The sequence below is a fragment of the Sminthopsis crassicaudata genome, chromosome 4, assembly GCF_048593235.1.
Source record: "Sminthopsis crassicaudata isolate SCR6 chromosome 4, ASM4859323v1, whole genome shotgun sequence".
In the NCBI taxonomy this organism is placed as follows: Eukaryota; Metazoa; Chordata; class Mammalia; order Dasyuromorphia; family Dasyuridae; genus Sminthopsis; species Sminthopsis crassicaudata.
In genome coordinates this window covers 287894493-287911598 of record NC_133620.1, presented here as the reverse complement: position 1 = coordinate 287911598, position 17106 = coordinate 287894493, and the positions used below count along the sequence as shown (strand labels likewise).

The 17106-nt window shown below is 37.2% G+C and overlaps 1 protein-coding gene across 6 annotated transcripts in view; it reads left to right on the top strand.

Annotated features, from left to right (window-relative positions):
- Positions 1-17106, top strand: part of ANKS1A (ankyrin repeat and sterile alpha motif domain containing 1A) — a 210285-nt gene that overhangs the window by 115648 nt on the left and 77531 nt on the right. For all 6 annotated transcript variants that reach the window (XM_074311204.1, XM_074311201.1, XM_074311203.1 and 3 more), the window contains one exon: positions 14120-14709. In XM_074311204.1, the coding sequence (XP_074167305.1) occupies positions 14120-14709 (590 nt within the window). The remainder of the gene's footprint in view (positions 1-14119; positions 14710-17106) is intronic.

Below are 17106 nucleotides of genomic sequence, written 5' to 3'. Positions count from 1 at the left end.
GGTAGTATGGTGATCTCATGGTATTTCTGTGGTATATTTGTGGTATAGATGATTAGATAAAGCATAATTTAAAGTTCTTAATTGTTTGGTTTTTGCCTGTCTTGCCAGAGTTTTCATAAATTTTTATTTCCTTTCACAAACTAGATTTCAACCAAATTGGCCTTGTCTCTGTTCCTTATATACATTTTATTTTTTGTACTGATTATCTCCAGTTCTTAAAATGTATTGCCTTCTATCCTTCATCTTTTAGAATTCCTAAGTCCCTTCAATACTGCTTTTATATAAGGCCCTGCTTGATTTCTTTCCAAATGACTAGTATCTCCCAAAATTACTTTGTAACTGTCTGTATATAGTTTGTATTTACTTATATATGTTTTTGTTGTTTTCTCATAAAGCACTTTAGCTCTTTGAAGTTCTTGAATTTTTCAGTTTAGCCATTTTCCAAATGCTTAATACAGGACTTCAATCAATCAATATTTATTAAGTGCCTACTCCTGTCAAACACATTAAGTGCAGGGGATACAAAAAGAGGCAAAAGACAGTCCCTGTTCCCAAAGATCTTACAGTCTATTGGGGGAAACAACATGCAAATAAAAATATAGAAAGCAAACTATATGTAGGATTAAAAAATAACAGAAGGAAGGCTTTGAAATTAAGAAAAATCTAGGAGAGGTTCTTGTAGAAGGTGGGATTTGAATTATGAATTAAAGAAAGCCAGAAAGATCAGTAGATAAGAGCATTAGAGAGTAGAGAGTAGACAGAGGAGGGAGAGCATTCTGGGTATGGGGGACAGCCAGAGAGAATGTCTGGAGCTGAGAGATAAGTGTCTTGTTTATATAACAGCCATCACTCTGGTGCCACTGGATGGAAGAATGCATGTTGGGGTGTAAGGTATAAGAAGACAGGAAAGAGAGAAGGGAGCTAGGTTATGAAGGCTTTTGAATGCGCAGCTGAATATTTTATATTAGATGCTACAGGTGATAGAGAGCCACTGGGATTTATTGTGTTTGGGGATGACCTGGGTTTACATAGTGGAACTTGCACTTTAAGGAAAATCATTTTAGGAGCTGAATGAGGAGAGACATGAATTAGCCAAACCCAACAGGCTATTACAGTAATCAAGGTGTGAGGTGATGAGGGCCTACTTGTTATTTGTCCTTCATTCTTGAAGACAACTATGATGTCAGGGAGGTGATGCCATGACATGCAAGTGAATTAGATATAAATGAGAGAGGGCTGTGCAAAGTCACCTGCTTCACTTTCTCTTCGGGAGCCATATGTATTCAGTGGCCAGATAGAGATCAGGACAACTAAAGATGCCTTGGCTTTTTTTTTCCCCCCCTAATTTTTAAAATAAATTTTATAACTTTTTTTTTTTTTTTTCTGAGGCAACTGGGGTTAAGTGATTTGCCCAGGGTCACACAGCTAGGAAGTGTTAAGTGTCTGAGATCAGATTTGAACTCAGGTCCTCCTGACTTCAGGGCTGGCACTCTGTCCACTGTGCCACCTAGCTGCCCCTATTATAACATTTTTTGACAGTACATATGCATAGGTAATTTTTTACAACATTATCCCTTGTACTCCTTTCTGTTCCAAATTTTCCCCCTTCCCTCCACCCCCTCCCCTAGATGGCAGGCTGTCTTATACATGTTAGATATGTTATAGTATATCCTAGATACAATATATGTGTGCAGAACCGAATTTCTTGTTGCACAGGAAGAATTGGATTCAGAAGGTAAAAATAACCTGGGAAGAAAAACAAAAAATGCAAATAGTTAACATTCATTTCCCAGTGTTCCTTCTCTGGGTGTAGCTGATTCTGTCCATCATTGATCAATTGGAACTGGATTAGATCTTCTCTATGTTGAAGATATCCACTTCCATCAGAATACATCCTCATACAGTATTGTTGTTGAAGTATATAATGATCTCCTAGTTCTGCTCATTTCACTCAGCATCAGTTGATGTAAATCTCTCCAAGCCTCTCTGTATTCCTCCTGTTGGTCATTTCTTACAGAATAATAATATTACATAACATTCATATACCATAATTTACCCAACCATTCTCCAATTGATGGGCATCCATTAATTTTCCAGTTTCTAGCCACTACAAAAAGGCTGCCACAAACATTTTGGCACATATAGGTCCCTTTTCCCTTCTTTAGTATTTCCTTGGGATATAAGCCCAGGAATAGCACTGCTGGGTCAAAGGGTATGCACAGTTTGATAACTTTTTGGGCATAATTCCAGATTGCTCTCCAGAATGGTTGGATTCTTTCACAACTCCACCAACAATGCATCAGTGTCCCAGTTTTCCTACATCCCTCCCAACATTCATCATTCTTTGTTCTTGTCATCTTAGCCAATCTGACAGGTGTGTAGTGGTATCTCAGAGTTGTCTTAATTTGCATTTCTCTGATCAATAGTGCTTTGGAACACTCTTTCATATGAGTGGAAATAGTTTCAATTTCATCATCTGAAAATTGTTCATATCATTTGACCATTTATCAATTGGAGAATGGCTTGATTTCTTATAAATTAAAGTCAATTCTCTGTATATTTTGGAGATGAGGCCTTTATCAGAACCTTTAACTATAAAAACATTTTCCCAATTTGTTACTTCCTTTCTAATCTTGTTTGCATTAGTTTTGTTTATACAAAAGCTTTTTAATTTGATGAAATCAAAATTTTCTACTTTGTGATCAATAATGATCTCTAGTTCTCCTTTGGTCACAAATTCCTTCCTCCTCCACAAGTCTGAGAGATAAACTGTCCTATGTTCTCCTAATTTGTTTATGATCTTGTTCTTTATGCCTAAATCATGGACCCATATTGATCTTATCTTAGTATGTGGTGTTAAGTGTGGGTCTATGGCCTTGGCCTTTTTAAGCTAAAGTTTTTAATAGTCCTCAGTTTGACTGAGGTAGTCACCCATCTATTCAGTAATTCTGACTAAGTAAGCAAAGAATGGCCACTTTTATCTAATTAAGAAACACAAACAAACAAAAAAAAAAAAACAAAAACATGGGAGGGTTTCTGGTCAAAACAGTCTTTCACTCTGAGCCAATATCCAGGTCCAAACAATGACCAAAAAGAACGTGATTTGGAACCTATTGTTGGTCTGTCTGTAAGAGCCTGAGTGATTTGCTTTTGGGGCTTGGTCCTAGTCAGTAAAATCCTAGATATCTTGATATCTTAGTTTAAGTGATCACATGTCCACACCTATATTTACAGTCATAAACATATTCTCCTACACATATCCACCAAAACAGACAGGAATTATATGAAAGTGAGGCTGAGGGTCTGCAACTCACTGGTGACAATGTCAAAAGAGAGAAAGGGATGTATTTAAAAGATGTTGCAAAGGTAAAAAAAAATTGACAGGCTTTGGCAGAAGATTGGATATGGGTGGTTTGACAGATAATGAGGAATCTAGGATGATTCTTAGGTTGTGAGAATGAGAGACTTGGGAGGATGGTGTTTCCTTCAACAATAATTGGGAAGGTAGGATTTTTTTATTTTGAAAATATGGAATTCAAGATATATATACTATATATCCATTTGGAGATGTCTGAAAGGCTCTGCAGAATTTAGGGCAGGATTAGTAGATTTTCAAATTACCAGTATAGAAATGGTAACTAAAGTGAAGTAGTAGAGGGAGTAGAGAAGAAGACTCAGAACCCTAAAGGATACTATTTTTAGAGGGCATGATGAAGAAGAAAGTCTGTCAAAGGAGATAGAAAGTGAGTAGTCAGATAGATAGGAAGAGAACCAGGAGAGAACTAGAGAAAAGAGAATATCAAGAATAAAGTGATCAGTGAAATCAGAAACTACAGACATGAAAGAAAAGGCCACTGGATTTGACAAGTAAGGCTTTGGGTCTTTCCAGTGCCCAAGCTTAGATCATTAAAGAAGTGATAGTTTTTGGGGGCAGCTAGATGGTGCAGTGAATAGAGTATTGATCCTAATGTTAAGAGGGCCTGAGTTCAAATGTGGCTGAAGATACTTTATACTTACTAGGTGTGTGACACTGGGAAAGTAGCTAAATCCCAAATGCCTTGCCAAAAAAAAAAAAATAATAATTAAAAAAAAAAGTGATAGTTTTTAACCCGTAAAAGAAATCAACTTAAGTAAAGATCATTAAGTAATGTTTAGATTGTAAGCAGTTTTGAGATTGAGTAACTTTGAGAAGTAACTAAAGATCATTAGTAACTGATTTGCAATCAGTCTTCTGATTTCTGGCCTGGCACTCTATTCACTGTGCCATCTAACTGCCTTATTGGCTATGGAGCCTATGCACAGTTCCTTCGTGGTTGAAGGAAAATCCCTTTTCTTAATCTCTTTTCTTTTAAATCTTTTTATTTTTACATACTAGCTCTAAGCAGTTCTTTGTAGTCATTATACTATCTGCTGGTTTTCTATACTAGCTGCATCTTGAAGTAATAAAAAATGTCAGTATGGAAAGGAAATTTATCCTTTAATTTTCAGTTATATTCTATTTGTACCTTCTGCTTCCTTTTTTAGCTGCTTAGATTACACAAAGAAGTTGCAGAATAAAAGATTGAAGTGGTAATAAAACTTAAATGAATGTGTAAAATTCTTCTCCTTTAGTTTGTTCCCTTCTGCTGATTCCTTCCTTCTCTTGACATACCTAAATTTCCCATCTTTAAAAGAAAAAACAAAACAAAACACAAAACATCTTTTGATCTTAACTTCTTGAACTACTACTTCCAAAACATTTATGTAATGCTTTATGGTTTAAAGTTGAAGGCTTTAAAATGTTGTGGGTTTTTTTCCCCCCAAATAAGCTATTTATTTAATCCTTACAACGATTTTATGTAGTAGATAGGACAGTATTGTCATTGTTTAATAGATTAAGAAATTGAGGTTTAGTATTAATTAACTTATTTGAGGCCACATAGTTATTAGCACATGCTATGTTAGGGACTTGAGTAAAAACTACTTTTAAGAGTTAAGACTGCTTAACTATTCATACATTCCTCAAACACTTACAATCTGGCATTTACCCTTACCAGTAGAAATGTTCTTTCAAAGGTCACTAGTGATTTTTGTAATTATCAAATCTGGTGGTTCTTTTTTTTCCAAGCCATCTTTCTCTGACATTTTTGCTGCATTTTCTAAATGTTAACTACTTCTCTCTTTGTCACGCTCTATCTTCCCTTTGTTAATTTCTGTGGTGCACCTCTTTCCTAATTCTCTTCCTACTTCTCCAAAAGTCCAAAAGTCTTTATTGTGTCCTTCACCTGGTGCTCTGCTAGCTTTCTTGTGGCCTTCAGAGGAGACTTGATTTCAGTGGAGAAATGAAGGAGGAGAACCTGCCACCAAGGTGGTGTGAGATGGGATGAATGAATCTGCGTCCAAGGGCTTGTGCTTCAGCCTCCAGTGCACTTGTCTTTAGCTCTCAGTACCTGCTTATATGCTCTATACCGAGTATAAACCAATCATTATATCACTAGGAAACCATTATTTATTGTAAGATTAAATCAATCATATTAAACTTAGAGAACTATTAAGCACCATGCTAAACTAGATAACCATTGTCTCATCAGTTCCTTGTTTCAGAATTCTGGCCCATAACATCTCCCACTGTCTTTTGTTTTAGAACATAGGTGGTTATACCCTCCCTGACGTCTCAAGGAGGTGAGAACCCCCAAAAGGAAGTAATTTTGCCTTCCCTGACTCCTCAAAAAAGGGGTGAAAACATCATAAAAGGAGGTGATCATGCCCTCCCTGACATGTCAGGGAGGGAGATGAAAAAGCAAATGAAAATGGGAAATTAAACCAGATTAGCGGGTTTCTGAAGGGTCTCATTTGAAACAGGTATACATGAATCCATCAACATGGGAGGTATTACATAAGCACATAGCAATATAACACAGGCTAGTAGTGATATAACAAATAACATGAGAAATTATACATATCCATAAGTCCTAGAAATAGTCCAAACTATTGTCCATTACTTCATATGTCAGGAATCCAGTGATTCCTGCAAGTTTTGAAGTCCTGTATCAGCCTTATCATGTATCAGAGAAATCCAGTGATTCTTGCAGATTTTGAAGTCCTGTATCAGTCTTATTATGTCTCAGGGAATCCAATGATTCCTGCTGGCTTTGAAGTTCTGCAACAATCTTATCGATAATTTTTCAAGTCAGGGAATCCAATGATTCCTGTGGGTTTTGAAGTTCTCTAACAGTCTCATTATCAGCCATGCTCTTTCAGTGTCAGATGTTTCTTAGGTCTTTTCCCTTGTTTTGAGGTTTTTCTCTTTCTGTCTCAAGATACTCCTTGGCACCCATCTAATTGCTTCTCCATCTGTAGAGAGATAAGCAAACCCTTTCCCTCAAGCATTAAACCCATCTAGTCCCTTCCATTCACCACTTTCTAAATCTCTTCTCATCACCTGGCAATTACATTGAAGCTGCTTGTACTAGACACTGCCCTTGTGTTAGGTTAAAAAGCCTATATTCTCCCCAATTATAATCCCTTTCTTCCAACTGATTGCTTTTCTGCTGATTGATCACATCAGAGTATTGATCTTTTAAAGACTCTCTGGGTGTAAACTCGGCTGTCATCATGCCACCTGTTTTTTTTTATTTGAGATCTTGGAGCTGGGCCTCGCCTCTCATTTCCCTGGGTCAATCAACATTTTGAGGCCCAGTGGAAGCCCTTGTTGCATTTTAGACATGGGGTTTTGGGTCTTGTTCTGTCACTCTGTCTTCTCTGTCTCTGTGCCTACATTGAGCTTTTAGATGCCCTACTTTACCACACTGAAAGCATTGATGATTCTCTCTGGAAGTCCCTTGCCAAAAGGGACCCTTTCTTCCCATGTTCTGCATCATAGCCTAGATATAAAAGGTATTTGTGCCCACTGTGGCACAATGTCTTATGATCTCCTCTAAAGGAGCATCTTTGTGTAGTCCCCATATAATTCTTCTACAAACCTCATTAGCATTTTCCTTAGCCAGTTGTCTTATTATAATTCCTGTAGCTGCATTTTCTCCAATGGCTCTTGTGATAGTTGTCTGTAGACGTCCCACGAAATAGCAAAGGGTTCATTTGGACCTTGTTCTATTTTTGTGAAGGCTTTACCTCCATCTTTTCCTGGGAAGAAGCCCCATGCTTTGATAGTAGCAGCAGCAGCAGCAATTTGCTCATATGGAAAAGGTAATAATTAATCTGTGCTGAAGTGTCTGCATACCGACTTTTACTTGCTAGTTGGTCAAAAGCGATTTATACGTTAACTCCAGTTTGCTTATTGCATTGGGATTGTATCCTGCATAATCCACTGTACTCTGAAAGCCATAACAAGTTTTGTCCATGTTCTAAACATTCCCTTACTATGGATTTCCAATCCCTAGGGGTTAAAATTTCATTATCCAAATTCTTTAATATCATCTTAACATAAGACAATGTAGCCCCATAAAGAGTGCAACCCTTTTCAAATCTTTGATAATTTCCAGATCAAAAGGAGTATATTTTCTCCTTTCTTGACCTGAAGAATCAAATTCTTCAATCACAGGGTATGCTTCTATTAAATCAGATATATCCTGTCTTTTTTTTGCTTTAACTAGTGCCTTTTGTAATCTTGTCTTAGAGGCTGGACAAAGTTCCTGCATGGGTGTTGCTGATGGTGTCACTGCCCCTCCTCCTCCTCTTTCTTTCTCCACCCATGAAGGGTTAATTGAAGGGAGATAGATCAGGAGATGGGGAATGCCCTAATAGCTCCTGTTGTGAAGCACCACATTCCTTGATTTCATCAGAATTGTATAATTCCTTAAAGCCATTTGTATTAAGTTATATGTATAAAGTGTTTCTTTAGGAATTGAATCAAGGCCATTATCATTGTAGTATTCACATAGTTGCTCTCCTACTAATTTCCACTCTTCTGGAGCTGATTCTTTTTCCTTTGAGAACCAAAGAGATATGTATTGTAATGTTTCTAAAAGTTCAATGATCTGCTCCCAAGTTACAATCAAACCTTGGTTTTTAATGAGTTTAACCATGCTCTCTACACATTTTCTTCAAAGTGAAAAAGAAGGCTCCTTTCTAAACATCTGTCCCATTTCAACAACTGAAGCACTAGTTTAACCCTTTACACAATTTTCTTCTTGTCTATTTTTGTACTTACTCTAATTTCTGAGTCACAGATATAGGTTCTTAGTCCCATGTTCAGGCACCAAAATGTAATGTTCTTAGTTCTGTTTTCCTGGAGTTCTTGGGAGCAGCCTTCTTTTCAGTTCAGTAATCACCACAAGAATAGTCAGGTGTTAAAGGCCAAAAGTCTTTATGGTGTCCTTCACCTGGTGCTCTGCTAGCTTTCTTGTGGCCTTCAGAGGGGGCTTGGTTTCAGTGGAGAAATGAAGGAGGAGAACCTGCCGCCAAGGTGGTGTGAGATGGAATGAATGAATCTGAGTCCAAAGGCTTGTGCTTCAGCCTCCAGAGCACTTGTCCTTAGCTCTCAGTCCCTGCTTATATGCTCTATACCGAGTATAAACCAATCATTATATCACTAGGAAACTGTTATTTATTGTAAGATTAAATCAATCATACTGAACTTAGAGAACTATTAATCACTATGCTAAACTAGATAACCATTGTCTCATCAGTTCCACTGTCTTAACACCTTGTAAGAATCCTTGTTTCAGAGTTCTGGCCCATAATAATTTCCTCTTTCTCTCTTTCTCCCTCCCTTCATACCTTTTACCTTTGATAAATGCATCTTCTCTTAGTTCCAATTATCATCTCTATACAGATGAACCCCAAAATCCCACCTTACGCGTCACCTCTCCTCAGAGCTCCTGATTCATATTTCCAACTGCTTACTGGATATATCCCTCTGTATTTCAAATTTGGCATCCCCAAACTGAATTCATATTATTTTCCCCAAAACCAGCTTTTCTTCTTGACTTAATTATTTTGTTATTCCAGTGACTAAAGTATAAAACCTCTAAATGATATTTATAAAATGTTTCTTCTTCACATTCAATTTTTTCCCCTCTCGTGTCTTTAACGTTTCTCTAGTTCTGAGTTGCCAAGTTCTGTAAAATGCATCTCCAAATTATTTCCCTTCTCTCACTACATTATAGACATCTAGGGACTCAGAAGGTCCCTTGCTCTTTTGGTAGCTTATACACAATTTACAGTCATAAAACAATCTTTAAAAAAAAAAAAACAATCTAATGATAGGGTCTTTTCTTTGAGTTTCATGTTCATTATTGTTCTAAGCTGTCAAGAGTGTGCACCTAAGCACATTCCCCTAAGCACAGGTGATCTAAACCCTGGATATAGCAATATCTGGAAGAGCGTTTTGGAGGGGGAACAGGAACAATTACTTCAAAGTGCACAAGAAAATTGCATAAATATATTTACACATTTTAAAAAAAGAAAGAAAACTACCTGTTAAATACTTTGGCAAATTTTCAGGTGAGACTATTGCCCTTGTTCTTAGGTATTTGTAAAATTTCTCTGTATGTCTTGGATATCATACCTTTAATAGATATATTTGTAGCACAGATTTCCTTCAATTAACTGTTTTTCTTCTAATTCTAATCACATTGATTTTGTTTGTGTAAAAAGCTTTTATGTAGTTCAAACTGTCTTATCTTCTGTGTTAGCCTCTATTTCTTGTTTAATAAAGACTTCTTCTAGTTTTGGTTGTGTAACCATATACTCCTTTATATACTTCTCCCAGATTTGGGGTTTTTTGGTTTGGGTTTTTTTTTAGTGGTGTGGTTTTTCCTAATTAAGTCATGTATGCAATAAAGTTAATTAAACTATGAGCTGTGCTATGCAGGGTTGCCTGATATGGATAGGCCATAGTGGACAATTCTGACAAAAGACAATCCAATGGAGAAGGAAAATGACAAACCATTGTAGTCTCTTTGTCAAGAAAACTCCATGGACAGCATTAAAATGACACTGAACAATGAGCCCCCAGCATGTTACTGGGGAAGAGCAGAAGACAACTATAGGTAACTCCAGTATTAATGGAACTACTGTCAAGACTGAAAAAAAGCTCAATATGCATAGGAACCTAGAACATAAAATCCATGATCTAGGTGGTCAAATAGGAGATGGGGATATTAAATATAAACATCTTGGATATTAAATATAAACATCTTGGATATCAATGAACTTGAACTTAAATGTATGAGAGTGAGTGAATATAATTCAGATGATCATTATACATACTACTGTGGTCAAAGTCCTTTAGAAGAAATAGAATAGCCTCATAGTCAGTAAAAGGGTGAGAAATGCAGTACTGGGTTATGATCTTAAAAATGAGTGATATCTGTTGAATCCAAGGCAAATCATTATTCAACATTGTAGTAATAACAAAGACTTGTGCTCTAAACACTAAATTGCTAAAGGAGCCAAAGCAGATTATTTCTATGAAGAACTATAACATCTTTAAGAAATACCGTCTCCCCCAAAATGTCACATTCATCATAGGGGATTACAGTGCTAAAGTAGGGAATCAGAAGCTAAGTGATATAGCCTGCAAGTTTGACCTTGGAGTACAAAATGAAGCAGGGCAGAGACTAATAGAGTTTTGTCAAGATAATTTACTAATCATAATAGACACTATTTTTCAACAACCACAAAGGCTACTTGACACATGGATATCAGCAGATGGCCATTATTGAAATCAGCCAAAGGTAGAGAAGCTGTATACAGTTAGTAAAATAAGACCTGTATCTGACTGTGGTTCAGCTTATGAGGTTCTTATTATGCAAAATATACTTAAGTTGAAAAAAATAGGGAAAACCATGAGACTGTATAGTATAACCTGAATAACATCTCTTATAAGAAGTAGAATTAATGATTAAATTTGAGGGATTTAGTGGAGAGAGCACTGGCCCTGGATTTAGAAGGACCTGAATTCAAATCCATCCTTAGGCACTTAACGCTTACTAGCCCTGTGACCCTTTCCAAGTCACTTAACCCCAATTGCCTCCTCCCCCCCCCAAAAAAAAAAGCAAAATTAAGGATCTGTCGGGTAGATAGAGTGCCTGAAGAATTATGCACATTGTACAGGAGGCAACAACAAAAAATATTCTAAAGAAAAAGAAGAATAAAAAAGCAAAATGGCTGTTTGATGAGATACTATAAATAGCTCAGTAGAGAAGTGAAATGTAAAGGAGAAAGGGAAAGAATACCCATCTGAATGCATAAAGCCAGAGAGTAGCAAGAAGAGAGGTTTTCTCAACTGAGCAATGCAGAAAAATAGAAGAAAACAATAGAATGACAGATCTCTTTGAAAAAAATAGCGTTTTCAAGGGAACATTTCATGCAAAAATGAGCATGATTAAAAATGAAATTAGTAGAAATTGAACAGAAGCAAAAGAGATTAAGAACTGTATAAGAAAGATCTTAAGATCTTAACATCACCAGTAGCCATGATGGTATGGTTATTGATCTAGAGTCAGACATCCTGGAGAGTGAAATCAATGGGACCGTTGGAAACATTGTATTACTAATACAATTCTAGCAGAGCTATTTAAAACTAGAGATGGTGTTAAAATGTTTTCAATATACCAACAAATTTCATAACAGTGACCATTGGATTGGAAAAGATTTACATCCCATTTACATCCCATTCCTAATGAAAAGCAATGCCAAGGGATGTTTAAATTACTAAGCAATTATACTCATTTCACATGCCAGTAAAATTATGCTTATGGTTTTGCAAGCTGGGCTTCAGTCATATGTGAACCAAGAATTGCCAGAAGAGAAATTTCATTTTTGAAGAGGCAGAAGAACTAGAGACCAAATTAACAATATTCACCAAATTTTGGAGAAATCAAGAGAATTCCAGAAAAACATCTTCGTCTTCTTTATTGACTACACTAAAGCCTTTGTGTGGATCACAACAAATGTGGCAAGTTTTCAAAGAGATGGGAGTATCAGATCATCTTGTCTCCTGAAAAACTTGTATGTGGTTCAAGAAGCAACAGTCAGAAGCAAACATGGTAAAGTTTATTGGTATAAGATTGGAAAAGGAGTACAACAAGGCTGTGTATTGTCATTTTATTTAATTTATTTGCAGAGTACATCATGTGAAATTCTGGTATGAATGAATTAAAGGTTGGATTTTAAGATTGCCAGGAGAAATGTCAATCATCTAAGATATGCAGATGATACTATTCAGATGATACTCTAGTAAGGAGGAATTGAGAAGCCTCTTAATGAGAGTAAAAGAGGAGAATGTAAAGGCTGGCTTAAAGCTTAATGTAAAAAAACCTGGAAATTCTGACAACTGCAAAATTTGATGCCAAATGCAAATTTGGCATCACAGGCAAATAGAGGGAGAAGAAATGGAATTAGTGTCATATTTTATATTCTTGGGCTCAGAGATCATTGCAGCCATGAAATTAAAAGATGCTTCTTGGAAGGAAAGCAATGGCAAGTCTGGGCAGTATACTAAAAAGCAGAGACATCACCTTACCAACAAAGGTATAATCAAAGCTGTGATTTTTTTCGTTAGTAATATATGACTGTGAGAGTTGGACTGTAAGGAATAGACTGCAGAATTGATGCCTTCAAATTATGGTTCTGGAAAAGGTTTATGAGATTCCCTTGGATAGCAAGGAGATTAAATCAGTCAATACTTAAAGAAATTAATTCAGGCTATTTATTGGAAGATCAAATATTGAAGCTAAAGCTTAAATACTTTGACTATATAATGAGAAGACAGAACTCACTGGAAAAGATTAATGCTGGAAAAGATTGAAGACAGAATGAAAAAGAGATGGCAAATAGATAGTCATGGAAACAATGAACACCAACTTGGATAGATTTTGAGAGATAGCGAAGGATAGAAAGGTCTGGTGTGCTGTGGTCCAAAGGGTTAGTCAGTCATGACTGAACAACACAGCAAAGTCCTTTTCAGCTCTAAATAATTTGGTTTTATCTTTAAGTTTTTCAGACAAGTTGATATTTACCCTGCAGGCTTTCTTTTACCTTTTAAGTTTGGTAAATTTAAAAAATATATATTCATGAGCATTAAAACACTCCTTTTAAATGTAGTTCATTTATGTCACTGATAGCCATTTTAAAAGCTGCCTTCTTGCCTGATATCCTTAATTCTCTTCTGAAAGCATTAAAATCTTATTTAGGCTCAAGTTAAGGTGGGGGAAGTCTTTGGGTGACCAAGGTGAATGTGGTGGTGGTATTGCCAGTGTGTTCCAGTTGGCAGTCTAAATCAGTTGGTATTTGATATCCTGTAGTAGCTGACTGCATAAACTAATAGTGTAGTGTTTCTGGGGCATGCAGGAGATGTTCAGAGGACAGCAAATGTGTCCTGGCATTGACAGATTAGACCGTTTTGTTTTCAGTTAAGGTTAAACCTAAACAAATAGGAGCAACTGGGAGGATTTGAAGGGAGTGAAATGCTCACATTCTTAAGTCTGTGCTTGCTAAGGAAGGATGAGGCGTGGAGTTCCCAATCCCCTGGGGAAGGAAATAGTTATTTCTCTGCTGTTTTGTTTTGAACATTTAGGTTGAGGCATTCCAGAAGTTACAGGTTGTGTATCATGGCCTCCAACTTTTCTCTGACTTTCTTTGCCAAAGGAAGGGAGGGTAACTCTAAATAATACTTTTGCCTTTATGGAAATGTATCAGATGTTCCAGGAGTCAGGGTTGTTAGTTAGGCCTAGCAAGAACTGCATTCTCCTCCCTCCCCCCTCCCCTCTCTAACACACACACTCACACTTTCTCACATTCTCACTTTCATTCTCCCTCTCTCATTTCTAATACTTTCATTTATATTTTCTCTGTTGGATAGTGTTAACACCTCTTCAGGCCTTATATAGCAAGGTCTGATTGTTAATGGTCACAGAAATAAAACAACAAGGAAAGCTTCCAGATTGCATAAATCAGGCCAGTGTTTGGAATTTCATAAATGCAGTGACTTTGGGTACAAATTGAACATTGAGAACAATACAGAACTGTTCTCCCTCTTTTTATCCCTTTTCTTTGCTTTTTCTGCCTTTAAGTCTCCATCCTGTTCCCCTTCCCCCTCTTACTTGGAAACTTGTGACTTCATTGTCTTTTGCTGAGTTTAATTTTTTTATTTCTCTTTCTTCATCTACTCTAGACCACGGGAAGAGCAGCAGTAGCCGGAGCCAGGACTCTGCAGAGGGACTAGAAGGGCAGGTCCCAGAGCAGTTCTCAGGTCTGCTGCACGGCTCTTCTCCAGTGTGTGAAATCAGTGAGGATCCTTTCCAGCTTCTTTCCACTGTGAGCCAGGGTGATTCTGAAGGGTCATCCAGACAGGGCACAAGTTACGAAGCTGCTATGCAGTTGGAGGATGCTGCTTTGCACACTCCTGGATCCACCCAGTCCAGCCTTTCTGACCAAAATAAGAAACTGGGTTATTCAGCTGGCCTGCCCACCAGCCACAGCCAATCGGACCCTGAAACTTTGATGCATGAGATATCTCAACACCCTGGTGGTGCCGAGGAAGCAGGAGACTGGACTGGGACCAGGAGCTGGGCCCCTCCCACTAGCAGACCAAAAGCTGAACTTAAACTCAGCCGCAGTTTGTCCAAGTCAGACTCTGATCTCCTGACCTGCTCACCAATAGAAGATACCACAATGGGGAGTAGGAGTGAGTCCTTGTCCAACTGCAGCACTGGGAAGAAGCGGCTAGAAAAGTCTCCTTCTTTTGCCTCAGAGTGGGATGAGGTAAGGCTGACCTCAATTCATAATGTATTTGTCTCTAGAATATTTGGTTTGTGTACTAAGTTAGCTGACGTCTATGAGGTATCTCAATGCATTGACTCTTGGGAGTGGCAGGGAGTGGTTCTGCTGAAAGATATATTCTCTTCTTGTACTGAGTGTCTCCCCCAAACCCATTCCCTATTCTCCCCTCCCAACTACATTTTAGAGTTTCCTTACATATTGGTGCAAGTCTAATCCATTAACAGTTAATTGTTAGGACTTCAGACTCCATTGGCACAAGACTTAAGGAGGCACATACAACTCAGAAGTGACATGCTATTTCAAAATATTTGGATCCCTTCATCTCTGTTGCAGTAATGACTATCTCACTCCCTGGGAATGTGAGAAGCATTAATATATGTTCTCTAAGTCCTGGGGAGAAAGAGGAAAGACCTAGAATTTTGGAGCAGCTGTGTCCTATTGCTGGACCATATGTCAGATTTGGGATTGGGGGTGGAAAGAGTTTGGTGGAAGCATACTGACATAGGGGATGTACAAGAAGTCTGTTTCATCCCCCACCTGCCACATGAATGTATTTACTCTATTCTCATGAAAGAGCAAATCCTTCCTCTAGGGCATGAGTTCTGCCCATCCCACATTCTCAGAGTTTGTGAGGGTTTGTTGTTGAGAGAAAATAGGAGTGTTAAAGGAGGAGAAAGAATGTAGAGATTATGACATAGGATATTGGATTCTAATGACTTTCTAACAGAGTTGTTACAGAATTGTTGACAACTTGTACGTGAATGTTTTCTATGGCCCATGACATGTTTCATAAAGAGGAAAAAAATTTATTTACCAAAGGCTGTTAAACACTTAAAGAATGTTAAAAGAGCTGCTTTTCATAGCGAGGAAACTGTCTTTGAAATGCCTCCTGGGCCTGCCTGCCAGTAGCATTTCTAAGAGATGAATTTAGCTCTCTGAGAGAAGAGGAACTGCACAGCTGACATAGCCAGTTAAGGAGGCTAAGTGTATGATCCAACCAAGTTAGAGAAGGTGGCAGTTACAGCTTTCAAACCAAAATTATTTCCTTTCTAGGTATGGGAAAAAGAATATGTTCAAGCCTGGGGACTTGAAATCATAAATTTAGAACTCTAAGGGACCTTGAATGCCATCTAGTCTAATCTCTCTTTTTATTTAAAAATTGTATTACTGTCTTTTATTTTTATAGCACTTAAATTTTCTTCTCCCTCCTACTTTGAGGTCCATCTTTTTTTTAACAATAAATAGAATAAAAGAAAAACAAGGGAGGAAAAAATAAAACTTACCAAGATATCAACCAAATGTGATATATGTTGATCTATAACTCTGTTCCTTACCTGTGGTCAAATGTTGTCCAAAGGGAGATAGATTCCCATATCTTTTTGTGGGGGCCAATCTTGGCCATTATAACCTTGTAGCATTCAATATAGATGGTTTTATTATTGCTGTTCTTCCTGTTTGATCCAGTCATCATGTATATTGTTTTCCTTGTTCAGCTTATTTGATTTTGTCTCCATTGGCATAGGTTTTCCCATTCTTTTTTGTGTTTATCACTTCTTACTACATAGCACTATTCCATTAGATGCATGTACCAAGACTTGTTTTTATCGTATTCCCCAAATGATGAGTATCTATTTTGTTTCCAGTTCTTTACAACTACAAAAAAGTGTTGCTTTAAATTTTGGTGTATGAGGCTTTTTTTTATCATTTACCTACTAATGAAATTAATTTCTAGGTCAAAGAATATAGATACTTTAATCATTTCTTTACACAATTCCAATTTACTTTCCAGAATGATTGGACCAATTCATAACTCTACAGTGGAGTGTTGTTATGTCTATCTTTCCACAAATACTTTCAACACCGACCACTCCCATTCTTAGTCATTTTTTACTGATTGTAAAGTGAAAACTCATAATCATTTGGATTTTTTTTTCCCAGTTCACTGTCCTACCTCTCATACTTTTCAACCTACTTTTCCAACATTGATATACATTATTCTCCTTTCTATAGTTTCTAGTCCAACTAAACTAACCTTTCTGAACTATCTTTGTCTGATGGCATGGTTCTATCTCCATGCCTTGACACTGACTGTGCCCATGCTTGAAACGCACTTTCTTCTTGTCTCTTCAAATCCCTAGTTTCCTGTATCACTCAGCTCAGTCACCACCTTCTATATGCAGTCTCTTCTGAGTCTTCCCTACTAAAATTGCTTTGTATGTACATATATATGTATGTATGTATTTTTATTAAAGCTTTTTATTTATAAAACATGCATGGGTAATTTTTCAACATTGACCCTTGCAAAACCTTCTGTTCCAAATTTTCCCTCCTTCCCCCCATCCTCTTCCCTAGATGGCAGGTAGTCCAATGCGTGTTAAA